At 32.9% G+C, this 15,445-nt stretch overlaps 1 protein-coding gene across 3 annotated transcripts in view; it reads right to left on the bottom strand.

Moving 5' to 3' along the window:
• Btk (tyrosine-protein kinase Btk29A) overlaps positions 1-15,445 on the bottom strand; it is a 160,509-nt gene that overhangs the window by 127,220 nt on the left and 17,844 nt on the right. Inside the window, exon 1 of one of the 3 annotated variants that reach the window (XM_035350396.2) lies at positions 8,527-8,708. The exons of the other annotated variants lie outside the window; for them this stretch is intronic. Coding sequence (XP_035206287.2) covers positions 8,527-8,532 — 6 coding nt within the window. The 5' untranslated portion in view covers positions 8,533-8,708. Of the gene's footprint in view, positions 1-8,526; positions 8,709-15,445 lie in introns of those variants that run through there. 3 annotated transcript variants of the gene reach the window in all.

A 15,445-nucleotide genomic window follows, 5' to 3' on the forward strand; every position in this document is an offset into this window, starting at 1 on the left:
TAATTAAGTATATTTTGCGAAGAGAAATTTAACACAATAAATTTGTATATCCCTCAGTGCCCTTCCCAAAGATTCTCATGAATCAAAAATAGATGCAAGAATAATGGACAATCTAAAGCAGACTTATGCTTGTAATGATTGTGGAGTTAATGTATTCATTATAGAGAATAACATTAGAGAATACTGTAGCCAAAATCTCTTGCAAATATCATTGTGTCCCACAGAAAATGTAAACAGAAGCTTTTCACGGAGAAAATTTCAGAGCGCACTTATGTCAAAAAGTGTGCAGACTTCTGCAGTTTCCAGTCAACCATATGATATGGGAACACTGTAAAAGGAAAAACGTCTGTTAACTTTTGAAACTCACTCGAGGATACGATGACAATCTTTTCTTCTGTTTTCTTTGTCAAGATAAAGATTAAGGAAAGAAAAAGACTTTGAAACGCTTGCAAAGTGTTTTCATAAAACAATATATTTACCAAGATATTCATTCACCTATCAAAGTAAGGCCGATTCGTGTTTCTGTCAAATTCAATAGAAATACAACTTGATGCAAATAATAATGATAAACTTGTGTTTAATGAGACAGTGGTTGCAGTGACAAGTCGAATACCTCAACGTCATACAGTAAAAGCCTTTTTATCCTTAGTTGGCGACAACTTGTGGAATAAATAAACACAATCGCATGCTGTTCTGTCTACGTTTTAATGTTTTTCAAGCAGGACAATACACAAATACGCAACTAACATTAGCAGGCATCCTTTTCAAAATGTTCACGCGATTTAGCCAGCAGAAATCAGACATCTCGCAAATCGAGAATTTGTGGAACTGGTCGTCGAACGAATGCTTTGAGCTGGGAATTTTAGTCTATACTATATGGTTTACAGTACCCCAGGATAGAATTTCGCTCTCTTGATCAGTATTATGCCCATAAAACAATTTTATCATTCAAACTCATAGACCCACTTCTTATTATTCCCGTAAATTTGTCTATTGGTTATAATTAATGTATCTTAAGATCGAAAGAGGGTTAGAAATTAAAGTTCAGTTTTGCCTTTTGAAATTTATCCGTCTTAGACAAATCGCATTATTCTTGTAACCATCAGCTCTCTTAAAACTAACCGACACCTAACCTTTACGTTATTTTTAATTTTTAACTGCCTGTTTACAGATATTCAGCAGTTGACCATTCAGAGTTTTTAAATGAGCAGATTTGTCTATATTTTCCATTTCGTGGAAACTTTGAGCATTTAAGATTAGAAATCCTTCCTTGTTAGCTGTTTTGGCTTGCTATCAGTTATTGATGTGAAAGACAGATTACTATTAGCTTTGTGTATAAAAACTCCATTTTACGATAAGTTAATTTAAGCGAAACAAAACTAGCTAAAGACAGAATCAACCCAAGAATGTTAGCACAGGAAGATGTTGAAACAAGGCCGGTACCTATGTAGTCCCTTAGTTATATATAATATTAGGGATTGCCGGCTTTTGCTAACTGTTAAGCTTCTGCCCCAGTTTTGAGGCAAGACACCCCGGGAGACGAACCGAGGGTTTACCACCCTTTTTCCTTATCATCAACGTCTTGAGAGGACTTTCGGCTCGCTCGGGTATTTTGAAGGCCTCCTTGCCGCACAGATATTATATACGCTTACAAACACCCATGTCTTCTTCGGAATTCGAACCCAAGCTCGTCGGTACGGCGGTTAGCGTTACTAACCACTGTACTGTCTGTGCGACGAAGAATATTAATAGTAAGAACCAAAATGGACAACTGTAAGAAATTTTCTCCTTCCTTATTGCGTGCCTTCGCGGTGTAATTGGAAGCACGTCCGGCTAGCTATCGGTTAATCCGGAATTCGAAACCCGGCTAGAACTTTGCTGATATTTCACCTTTCCTGTTCCGGTATAAACTTAATGACTCTACACAACTGCCAAAATCAGTTATTTATAACGAGGAAAAATTAGATCGTTTTTAGCAACAGATAAATAAATTTTAAGGCATTTTAATGGATCTTTCGTAACTGAGCATGTAGTTATGTGAAAATCATGTTAAACTAAGAAATTTAAAAAAATCCTACTACAAACTTCAGTTTACAGTCTCTCACTTCAAAAGAGGTTATCATTCAAAATCTAATTTTTTTTAATGTTAAAAAATGTAAATTACCAGTTTAAGAATTAATCCCCGGAAATTAAAGATACAGAACACAAAATCCTTTATTTAAAACAGCTACTCAATATACTCAAAGATATTGAAAGGAAAGAACTACTGTGATACTACTCCATCGCAAATTAACTCCAAGTGGAGACTTTTGCCCTAGCTTAATGATGAAGAGACTTAATTAATCAAAATGTAGTAGCACATCTTTTTCATCGCTTGAGTATGAGACTTGCAACAAATATTTTTGACAAATGTCTTGGCAAATAATTATTTTACAAGGGCACAAAATTCGCGTAGTGAAAACACTAACATATATCTGTCAAGTATTTATAAATCACCTTATGGGCGTTTTCCTGCACCGTGTAAGCTTTTTCGCTGTAATTAAGATTTCGCAAGTCACCGATTTTTTTCCCATTGTTGTTAATAAATCATTATCGATTATTATAAATACTTGCTAAATTAGAAAATATTTGCGGGGTTATTTTTTGACTTCTGTCATTTTATTTTCTAAGAAATGAAGTGTTTCTTGAAATTGAACGGTAAGTCTTAGATTCTAAAATCTTACAGTGTAATATTTTCAGTTGTATTTCATTAAAATCAGTTGTGTAACCTCACGGCTTTTCAGTGTGTACTCATGGCAAGACAGATCTTTTTTAAATGGTAAATGGCAACGGAAAGATAAAATTTTTAAAAATACTTTTAGGAGAAACAGTAACTGACATCAAACAACAGAAGCTAACAACGCTTAGATGTATGGCCCCTTGGTTATAGTTATATTTTACTCGCCTATAAGCTTTATACTAACCTTTAACATCTTTCAACAAATTATAAGAATGATGGTCAATATTTGCCATCATTCTTACAATTATTATACGAGTATTTCATTAATTAACAATAATATTTTATTTAGTTCATAATTATTACCAATTCAATAATTATGTTACATTATTTATTATTAAATTGCATCCTGATAATTACGTTACATTTTTTATTATTAAATCGCATCCTGATAATTAATAATAAGTTTTATCTAAGCAACATTAATTATTAAACATTTAACTGATACATTTCGGGAGATTCATTCAATATATTTCTTACAAGCGAGTTTAGTACCATGTATAAATTACAAACTTTTATCTGAAGTGAAAAAGAAATACAAATAAATAAATATAATTTTTTTAACAAACTGGTTTTTATTTGGTAAGGAAGAGACTACTAAATTCCGTAAGGATGTAAAGTCATAAGGCATTTTTTTTTAAAACTGGAGACGTGAAAAATGTGAGCTGCACTCGCCGGGAATCGAACGCTGGACCTCTCGAATACGCGTCGAGTATGCTTTCAATTACACCAAGAAGGTATGCGGAAAGGAGGGAGAAAATACCTTACACACTCCCCCTTCTAAAGGGTGATTGGGGATTAGGGTACCCAGGAGCCAAATCCTGGTGGTGACGAATTATCTTCCTCCACCTTTTAATTCGGGAGCCACTTGGAGAGTGGCTTGGAGAGTTATTAGGTTTCCTTTTGAAGCTGGAAACGGGCAAAATGTGCAGTGCACTTGCCGCGACTCGAACCCTGAACCTCCCAAATATGCGTCGAATATGCTACCAATTACACCAAGAAGGCATGCGGAAAGGACCTTATAAGGGATCTTAAATCACCTGACCCTAGCTATTCACAGCTACATTAGGAAAATAAAAATAACCACTTTCCATATACTTAGAATATTCTTTCTAACATTTATACAGTAACACTTACTAACAATGTCTCAGAAATTAATGCAAAGATAAACGCATGAGCAACTAAGCGGAAAATTACAGTTATTTGTTTTATTGTCACTGTCCCAAGATATATTTGTAAAATCGAAGAATCCACTCTCTTATCATTCCTCTCATGTAAAAGAATGGTTCTGTATGATTGAGCCTGATTTAAAAATGTCTGCAGTTTAAAGATACTCGTATATTTGGAATACATGCTAACGAAGCCATCTACATCACGTATTTTTGAAGATGATTGGCTTTTATGTCTGGTTTCATTCCTAAGCAATTTTAGATTTTGCCAGAAGTGTGATGTAAAATGGCTCTAGGTGTGTTCAAAACTGCATAGAGGGAAACATAGAACCTTTAATATCGCATAATACGCTAAACATTTTGCAACACTTTATATTTAAAATTTTTAATTCCCAAACTTCTTTAACATCATTTTGATGATTAACTTCAAAATGAAAGATATGCTGTATTAGTTATCTATAAATTCAATGATAAAATATACGAACTTTTCTTTTACAATTATCTTACATCTGATTATCTCTCCATTACGATTCTGAAGTTTTTTAAACGTAAAGCGAATGGATGCACTTACTTTATTTACATTTTACGCTGAAATGAAATGCATGTTAATGCAAACTAAGGACTTTAAAACCTAATGTTAGCAAACCATTTTGAAACTAGAGACTCGAAGTGATAATGAAGTAAGCGCAATGTGATAAGATTAATGAAGCAGAATATGATAACAATAATAACTAGTGTTTTGAATCTTTCTGATAATCCTCACTTACTCAAACAAAATGGCTGATAGCTTTTAATATTCAACAGTGATGCGAGATAACATAAGTAATATGAAAATAAAATAAAGGAGAAAATCTATTCTTTGTTTTCCTTTTTAAGTCAAAAAACAAATTACAGCGAAAAAATATTCTACATTAATATATTTTATCTGACGTGAGTAAAAAAAAAAACAATGTAGAAGATGTTCTAATATTTGTGATAAGATAAGGTGTTCTAATAATTTGTGTTACGTATAAAGCACAAGGCAATGCAAAATACAGCAAGCCGGCATACGGAAAGTCTAACAAGACTAGCCATTTTTAAAAGAAGACAATTTCCTAAATTACCTGCTATCTGTTGTCGCGAGATCCTCGCTTAAAACAGGGGTGAAGCCGAGGGATATATCCCTCGTTTGCTCTGTCTAAATTAAATAATCCAACATATTCTTCAGTTTGTACCCTAGTGTTTACTAAAACTTTCGACTACTGCTGCTGAAGCAATCTTGTAAATAACGTTAACACCGTGTGCATCTCATCTTATCAATCAATCTCTTTGCATGACAGAAAGCTCCATCAAATATTTAATTTACAATATTTCTTGAGTAACTTTGTGCTATGTTTCTTCTACTATAAAGTTTGTAAATGTTTAGTTTAAATTTTTGCTGTTATCAGTCTAGATTTTATAGGGTAATATTCGGACTTAAACTGTGCTTTCGTAGATTGCAGTACAACAATCGATCCCATTTTATTTTTACGACAGTCCTCTGATTTCTAATAAGTTTAAACCATGTTACAGCTAAATAGAAATGCTGCTACGCATACTGCTACGTGATGTCACAATGAAATTTTAAGTACTGTAAGTTAAATCTGAAAGTTGTAGATAACATGTTATTTTACTTCTTTTACACAATTATCTAGTTAAAGCACATATTCTGTTCTAGGCTTTCTTTAAACCACGTTCTCGCCCCTGTCAGTGTCGCATTGTCAACATTAGTGAGCGCTGGCTACCAAATCAATGAAGTTCGAATCTCGAGTAAGATACAGACATTTGTGACAATATTGTCTTTAAAAAAAAGAGCACTTAACCCTTGAATGCATGTAGTTGCCATTTGACAACATACTCATATTTAGTCATGTAAATCAAACCAAAACACAAATTTTAGCTTTCTGCATAGTGTAACCAATTGGATATATACTGTTTACGAATATAGTTTTGAAAGTTTCAATGTGGTGGTACCATAACGGTGCAACGGTCATTATTGTGAGTTGATACGTAGTGTGTGGGCATCATTTGTGTTTACGAATTTCTGTGTTTGCTGTTATTTTGATGTATTCAAAATTTTAAAATTGTTTGAACAAGTTTATAAGGTTGTAGAGACATTAGGATTTTGTTGGATGCAGAAGCAGTGTTTTAATTGCGCGGAGCGCACCGGAGCCTTAAATAAGAAGGCTGCGGCACTTCATTTATGTAATTGAATAACAATTTCAGTAGAAATTTTATCTCAAAAATTTTATTTTTAGCAATAAAATTACATTAAAAATCGCTTATTAAATTTTAATTTATCTCTTTACATTAAATTTAATTTTAATTATTTAATTACTTTAATCTTTAATTATTTCAATAAATATTAATTAATTTATTAATTATATAACAATTATCAATTAAATTATAATTAATTAATTGTCTAATAATTATTGATAAATAAAAATTTATAAATATATTAAATAACATATATATTAAATGACAATTCATAAACATAAATTAAATAGCTATTAATTAATTTGATAATAATCAAATATTTAATTTTAAAATTATTAATGAGTTTAATAGTCATTTTATTTATTTATTTTCTCTTGTTCCTCTTTGCTGACGGTCTTCCATAGGGCTCCGGCAGTTTTAATTTTAGAAATTAAGCCCTGAGCAGAAGAGATGAAAAGTAAGCAATGCCCTCACCGGGACTCGAACCATGGACCTCTCGAATACGCGTCGAGCGTGCTGGCAACTGTACCACGAAGGCGGGAGAAATACCTTATAAAGTATGTATTATTACATAAAATTGTTATTACCCATTTGCCTATCATGTGTTTTTGTAAAAGTTATTCAAAAATGGAAGAAAACTTAGTTTAGATTTTTTTTTTTTTTTTTTTTTTTTTTTTTTAGTATTTTTACTGTTTTATTTGATATTATTTTTGATTTAAAAATAAAAATAAAAATTCATGTCTATTGTGTTAAAATTTGTCAGTATGAAAGTCTTCTCTAGAGGCTGTTGGTAGAAGAAAATTGGTTACAATACCAATCTTTCTCCTTCGAATTTCATCTGGATTAAAACTGAGATGGAGCTTAGGCAGATATTCCTTGGATGCTGGCCATAAGCAAATAATCAGATCAAATCCTTTGAATCGAGTCTCAATGCATGAAACTTGGTCTATTAAACAAATTACTGTGCATATGACAAAGAAATATTTTTCTTTAAAGGCTTTCTACTCAGTATGCATATACACATAACGTTAAGCAATATCTCCTGGAGTATTTCGAATGTCATCCTCTCACTATCCAAGCTGGATAAAATTGCTTTATTTTTGCCCAGTTTTAGAAAAATACTAAAATTAAGCAATTTTATCCAACTGGTATCGTACCTGAAAGACTCCACAACATTATATAATATATTAAACATTTTGTAACATTTTATATTCAAAGGAATATAAAATTACAATATGCTTATATTTTATATTTTTGAAGTGACTGCTTATTTCTATTTTAGCAATCAAAGAATTATTATTACGTCGATACATCTCTTGAGAGCATATTATTTTCACTTATAATGTACTTTAAATAAAATATTATAAAATGCATTGAAAATTCCTGGTTTCTTAAGTTAATTAAAGCAAGATTTAAATATAAATGACATAATATTCATAAAATAAGCGATAATTTGTGATGGGAACACATGAGAACTAAAAAAGGATGTTTAGTATTAACATATAAAGACTACTAATGAAATAAATTTCTGCATGTAAAAGCTGGCATACTCTATATTAAAATTTATTCGTAAACAGCTTATATATATTTATATATATATAAAGATAAAATTTAAGTAAGATAAACCTGAAGTAAAGGTATAAATTATAAGATTTGGATGGAATTTTTTAAAAAATCCTTTACTGCACGAAAATGATGGTACTATTCACCGTACTGTATAGATTACTGCTATGATTTCTGTAGTGTGGGTGCCGGTATTAAATGTCTTTCCTTTTTTTTTTTTTTTTTTTTTTTCTTTTTTTAATTGAAATAAATTTAATAAAAAACTGCAACTTAATGATATAAGGTACGGTAAAATATGATTCAAATTTTAATATAAAATATATGCGTAGTATAGAAATGAATCTGGGCAGGAGTCTTTAATCAACAAAGACTTTTGCCTTCAACAAAAATTACTTTATTATAAATTTAAAATATGAATAATAGTCTAAACACAGGCACTAAAAAATGCCTGTTTCTATTAACATATTTTTTCTCAGCTTTACCAAAGTTATTTCATTCATATACTTTTATATTTCAAAATATTTATCTATGTTTTAAAACGTAATTGTATGATAGCACGCCAACGCTCTTTTTCTTTAAATTTTAAAAATCAATATATGTAATTATATATAATACAATGATTTATTACATTATTATGGGTCTAAGATTTGAACATATTTTCCTTTTGCGGCAGTCTTTCTATTAATAATCAAAAAGTATTGTCTGTTAATTTCTGGTATGTAAAGAAATATCACAGCTGAAATTATTTAGATACAGTTGAAAAATAATCAATAAAATACTCACTTTCATCGAAGAATTAAAATTGGAAATATTTTAGTGTAATTTATATCCTTTACAAAAGAGGCCGCACAGATATAAACAAGGCATAGCATCGAAAAACTATACTATACGCGCCATTCTTCTGAAGAAAACGTAGGTAGCAAACACTACGTGTAGCCGAAGACCTACATTCTTCCTGACTGGGATAACATACAACAGGTTATTTTCTTGATTCGGGGTTGCTGTAAAATCTCTCTTATTATTGTATCTTAGATGAAGGCATCTTGGCGATGTTATAATTAACTGTCGCCGATAAGGCGCCAAAATACAAACAAAGCAATTCGGCAAAAGAAACAGGTAAAGGTTTCGCAACTTTTTTATACATCGCGTTTTCTTCTCATATGCTTAATTTATAAAATGTGTCAGACAATTTATTTTCGTTAAGAATAAATACACATTTTAATCTACGGTCGTTAGGAATATAAAACTGCTAATCAAATGAAAATTGATGAAACAAAATTAAATTCAGCAACACTTTCACCCTGAGAATTACAGTTTATTATTCAGTTTTTTAATAAGTTTATCACGTACAAAAATCGTATTTTAAATTAGATAAAATTAAATTTACTCAACTTTTCCATAAATGATAAATTATTTTGGTTACGAACCCCAATTCACCGAAATCCGCCAGGGTAAGTAAATTCGTGTTCTGGGGAAAACGCAAAAAGATAATAAAGAAGCTTTCATATTTGCAATATATGAAAATGCATTAAAGCAATGGAAAATGTGAATTAATTCCCTAGAATTACTTTTAACAAGGATAACGATTTTGCGGTTTTGCAGCTGAGGATGGTGGTTCGGTAAAACCATCGAAACTAGTCCTGTGAAAATTTTGAAAATATAACGCTGATTTTTGTTGTTTGACTTCGGAATTAGTATTTATTCGGCGTGTTATTGTGTCTTAAGGATAACGATACTCATGAAAACATTCCCAAGAAAGAGTGTGAGGTGCGAGTTTTGTCTTTTTTCTATGATTCATATTATGTAAATAAAATGGTTACATTTCCTAATGAAGTAGCTGAGCTCGGTATTTTCATTTTTTTATTTTTTATTTTTCATTGAAAGAAGCTCAGAACTTGATATTTAACTTTTACTGAATGCAATTAAGAACGTTTCGAAACTAAAAATTCAGTTCTTATTGCAGTTTTTAATCGATTGCTACTAAAGAAAAGAGATAGAATTTTATATAAATATGCCGAATGTAAGCAGATGACATCAATGACTTCGATTAAATACTTCCGGTAGTTTTCACTGTAAACAAAAGCTAAGTAATATTATTTTAACATACTTTTTATAATTCTCATGAAAATTTGATGCAACGTCAATTAGGCATAAAAAAATTGCAACTGCATCAACTTTTGCCCATATGAATGCATCATCCTTGTCTTTAATGATTTATAATTTCGTGTTTTGTAAAACTGTTTTTGTATTTTACGCTGCACAAGCACTGAAAAATATTTTCGGGTACTTGTAAAGACGAGAAATTTGGACATGGCGTTCAATTAAAATTACGAGAATAATAGACAGAAGCAAGGTTTGTTGCTAACTTTGAACTGCTGTAACTGCTAACTAAGAGAACTAAGAGGTTAGGTTAGGTTAGGTTAGGTTATTTAATTACGGCAAAGCCTCGAGGGCTATCTGTCTAAGGGGAGGGATGCCTTCGTGGAGGACTTTCTAAGGGCAACTGGCTCGTATACACGTTACACATGGGGAAAACCACGAAAACACCCATGCAGCCAGCTAACTAAGAAGGCTATATTATTAATAAGTTCTCTGGAAATTTTTATACTGTAACTTATTCTATAAATTACTGAATTCTATAAATTCTATAAATTTGTATTCTAATTCGAGAATACAAATTCTTTTTCATTAAGAATCATTTACGTAAATTTTATTTAAATTAAAATTTTCGTTAGGAAAGCACAAATTATTCAATCATTGCAAACTATAATAATTGTTTCCTTTATTCGCAAATTTCCTTTATTCACATTTTTTTTTTTTTTTTTTTTTAATCAGAAACATTTTGAAATTCATATTACACCAGCACTCCTAGAAATAACTATCACAATTTTGAATCGCATTAAAGGAATTTACTATTGAAACGTACAATAGTATGTAAAAGTACAGCTTATTAAACGTTAATTTAAAATACCTATACGTAAACATCTAAATTTTTCCGCCGGTGAAAATAACGGTATTGTTGCTAATTCTACGTTATTTTGAAAAGACACCGAAAGATGACGCGCCAAATATGAAGCCCTTTTCCTTATTTCTACTTCCCGGTGTATTTTTCGAAATAAAATAAACAGAAAAATTGAAGTGATCCAACCAGTTCTGAAATCAACAGAATGATTGGCTACCAGGCAATTTAAGCGGCATCGCGTTGAAATAGCAAAGTGAGTTTTTCTTTCTTTTTAGACTTTCAGTTAAGCCGAGTTTGCTTGAAATTAAGAGGAAAACGAGGTAAAATTAACAGTGACTGAATCTGAAAGGTATGACGAGAATATTTGTTGCAGCTCTTTATCAAGAAAACCTTCTTGGCGTTTCTGAGTATTTAATTATTTCACCCAAAGCTGATTATTAACGATTTCTTTTTTCCCCCTTTGTCTCATAGCAAACCGTATTATTAAAAAAATAAAATTTATTCTTTAGGTAGGTATGTAACCTTTCTCTCACTAGCACAGACTGAAAACAATAGAAATTATGAAGATCATTTTGCTGCAAAGCGTTATACCACGCGATGAATACCTGGTACTTGACTTTAATTTTCGCTTCTGTTCGGTTTCGAGGCTAATTATCCTGCAATGATTGAATGATCCAGTAATAACAGAAAAGTAAGAAATAGTTTTGCTGGGCTACTGGTCTCCAATAACTAAACAATTTTACGGAATAAAACAGAAAATTAAAAAGTAAAACAAAATTTATGCAAATGATTTTTATGAAAGATAGTAAGAGTCTTTGTATCATTATATCAAACAATAAGTCGCAGACTATATACGTAAATTAAAGGCTTCTAAAATTTTAGTTAATGATATAAGTCACCGAAATCTCGCAATCACAGCTAATAACGTGATCTTCACTCCGCATCCTCTGCTGACGAATTTAATTGAACTCCTGTTCCAAATTTCTTCAAAAGTCAAAACGTTTAAGCATTCAGAGCAATATACAGTTATAAGAAACAAAATACTAAAGATAAGGCAGATTATTTAAAACGAAGCTTAAAGCAGGTCCTACAGCATTTGAGAGCATTCCTATCATTGCAATGCTAGTTCAAGAACAATTAATAAACTTCTTACATTAATATTACATTAAGACCATTAAAAAAATCATAAAAATGTTTATTTGGATAAAGTTATGTACTAGTTGCCCTGTAGAGTCATTAGGTTATTTTGAAGCAGAAAGACTTGAAAAATAAGCAACGCCTTCGCCGGAACTCGAACCACCGTCCTCTCGAAAACGCGCCGAGTGGGCTGACCACTACACCACGAAGGCATGCTAAGAAGGCGGGAGAAATACCTTATATACTCCCCCTTTTAAAGGGCGACTGGGGATTAGGGGACCCAGTCGCCAAATCCTGGTGGTGAAGAATCAACCCCATCACCTTTTTTTAGTTCGAGCGTCCCTGTAGAGTCATTAGGTTATTTTGAAGCAGGAGGATGTGAAAATGAGCAACGCCTTCTCCGGGACTCGAACCACGGACCTCTCGAATACGCGCCGAGTGTATTGACCACTACACAACGAAGGAAGGCTAAGAAAGCGCGAGAAATACCTTATGACCCAAAGACATTTCTGTTGGAAATGTATTTAGACACAGAAACCAATATCGCTAGAAACGTATTTTACTCTTAAAATATACACTTTGGCTTAAGATTAAATCGAAAGTATTAGCATATTGCTATAAAAGAAAGAGAGAAGAAGCTGAAAAGTGCAAATGCGTGTATTTCGTTTCTCGAAGAATTCTGAAAAGATAAAAACGGAAATCTTACCAGATTTTCAGGTAACCGGGCTAACATGCCGTTACATTCTAATATAATACACTGCCCTCCAAAAGTTAAGGAACAGCATGTTTTTTGTATTTAATTTGAGAATGAAGGAACATAGAAAGGAGGAATTTACAGGACATGTTCACTAAATAGTTCTTTAATGAATGCGACATAGAATGTTTCTAAAATTCAACACAAACATGAATTACAAAAAAAAAAAAAAAAAAAATTCGCTCTTTTCAGAGGAATCCAGTCTTCGAAAAACAGTACATCACAAATTTTTTAAGAAAAATGGGTGGTAATATTACAAAAATGGGTGCTAATAAGAAATACCACTCCTAGCTGCAATATATTGGCGGCAGCGGCGTTCCATGATGCTCTCAATTAAGTTGTCGGTCAAGGGGGAAGCAACGACCAGACACGGAGCAATCCTTGTTCAAGCTCATCTAACGACTTTGGAGGAGGACTTAAGACAGCAACCTATCTCCCAAGGTAGTCCTAAAGATGATCTATCGGATTCAGGTCTGAGGATTAAGCTGGCCATTCCATCCGCTCCATACCGTGACACTCAAGGTATTCTTCAGCAACTCGAGCTCGGTGCGGTCGCGCAGTGTCGTCCAGAAAAAATCCAGGACCAATAGCAGCGGCATATGGGCGGGCATATTGATCAAGGATCTCGTCTCGATATCTCACACCGGTCAAAGTTCCTCCATGGAACACATGCAGGTCAGTCTGACTACTGAGAGAGATCCCAGTCCAAACCATTATTCCACCACTTCTGTAACTGTGTCTCTGCACAATGTGGGATTGATTGTATCTGGTGCGCTGTCCCTCCAGATCAGTTGACGATCTAAATCACTCTCCAACGTGAACCTGGACTCATCTGTGAAGAAAACATACGCCCATTGTTGACTGGTCCAGGAGACGTGTTCTCATGCCCAGCATAAACGGGCATCTCTGTGTCTTCGAGTGAAGGGGACACAAACAATAGGTCGTATTGCATAGAGGCCTGTATTTGGCAGGCGTCTGCGCACTTTCGTGGCTGGGATTCTTGTTCCTGTTCTAAATGATCTGCCATGAGCTGAGGCACAGTAATGTTACTCCACCTTCGAACCGAAAGAGCTAAATAAGAGTCTCCTGCAGATGCTGTAACTCTAGGTCTGCCTGGAACATGTCTTCTAGACACAGAATCCTCGGATTCAAACTGATTCCATAGTCGGTGGACTACACTACGAGAGACATTGATATCTAGTATAATCAGCTTGATTTCCCCATTTCCATTCTTCCGATCACCGACTATCTCAACGAATCGGGCAAACGACTTCTCCTGGATATTGTCCACGAAACTGTAATAACAACTGAAGATCAACACTCGTGAACAAAAATTACAATTTTTGTATTTTTCTCTAACTTCTATATAAGTATTCATTTTTATAAAATAAAAGTGGTAGCTATTGTTATTGCATAGATTTTCTTAAGCTTCGTTACTGTCATGCATATGAACTGTGAATTTAAACGCTATTGATATTTTGTAATAGTGAGCTTTGAAACACATGCTGTTCCTTAACTTTTGGAGGGCAGTGTACTTTTAAGACCTAAAAGTTAAAAATACATAACATTTCAGATAATATAGAAGGATTTTCCCTCACCCAAAAGCAGAGATTAGGCGAACATTCGGTTTTCTGATGCGTAGATCAGGACCTCAGTTAGGAACGGAAGCATCTCTTATAAGCTCTCTGCATCCTCATTGATAATCGAGCCCAAGCCTTCAGATTAGCCAACAAATAACTAGCCAACTACTAAACAACAATGCAAATGGGGATTGTTCTTTATTCCTTACTGCATAAACAGAAACTGCTAAAAGTATTGCTTATGATCAGAGTCTATGTTCTCCCAGAACTCCTATTTTCGAATGGAACTAGCAAAGTTGCTTTCGTAATCGACTATGTTTCAGTGAAGTGGCAGGGGTAAAATATCGTGTGGTTAAAGTGGTAGCGGGTAAGCAATTTTTTAACTCCGCGTCAAGAAGGAAGCGGTATTTTTTCAGTATTTCTGAATTAATGTTTATGCTTAATGTTTTCAGAGTTCAAACGCAACATTAAGATTCGGAAAAATAGACTAACATCTCTGCAACACATAAGAGGGAACTGAGAAAAAGAAAAGGAGAATATTTTGTAATAACATGAAACTTCTTGTATCGTTTTCTACATTTCCTTCAATAAACTAATGATTACAGACGCAGAAGAGGAGGAAACAGAAGCTATCAGTAAGATAAATAATGTGTTAAGAAGGACAGGGCAAATTAGTAATCATTCCAAGTTTCATTTCAGTCTATTAAAAAAATAATGATAAATGATTAATGTTACTTTAGTATTATTTTGCTTAATGAACTATTAATCATTTTTAAAATTCATATAGGACTTCCAGAGAGGCAACAGGCTTTACTTCCTTAAGTATTGAAGTTAGGCATATACTTCTAATTACCAAATTCTTCAAACTATGGTAGAAAATTTTATGAAAACATTTCAGAACTGAGAGCAGAATTCTTCGTCGCTATAAAGCAAAATGTCCAGTTCTTTAAATGTTTATTAAATTTTGATTAATGCGGAAGACTGTCAAATTTGAATAGAAAAGGTTCCACATATTTACGGGCAAAACACCCGAAGAGACTAGGTAATTAGTAATTTCATGGAGCTTTTCAAAGGACGGCTAGATTTACAAAACCCGATAGTGAAGCTTAGGGTCAGAAAAATTGTGTGAATATTGATAATTAAAGGTTGAAGCTATTTATTTCTTTACATCAGAGATACTTTCTTAAGCTTTCTAGTATAACTTTGTAAAGACCATTAGGTCTTTCGGAGCCAACAAATCTGGGAAATTAAACGTGCTCTGCCGGATTC

The sequence above is a fragment of the Stegodyphus dumicola genome, chromosome X2 (genome assembly GCF_044657685.1).
Source record: "Stegodyphus dumicola isolate Sdum_Otavi_A_Nest chromosome X2, ASM4465768v1".
Classification (NCBI taxonomy): Eukaryota; Metazoa; Arthropoda; class Arachnida; order Araneae; family Eresidae; genus Stegodyphus; species Stegodyphus dumicola.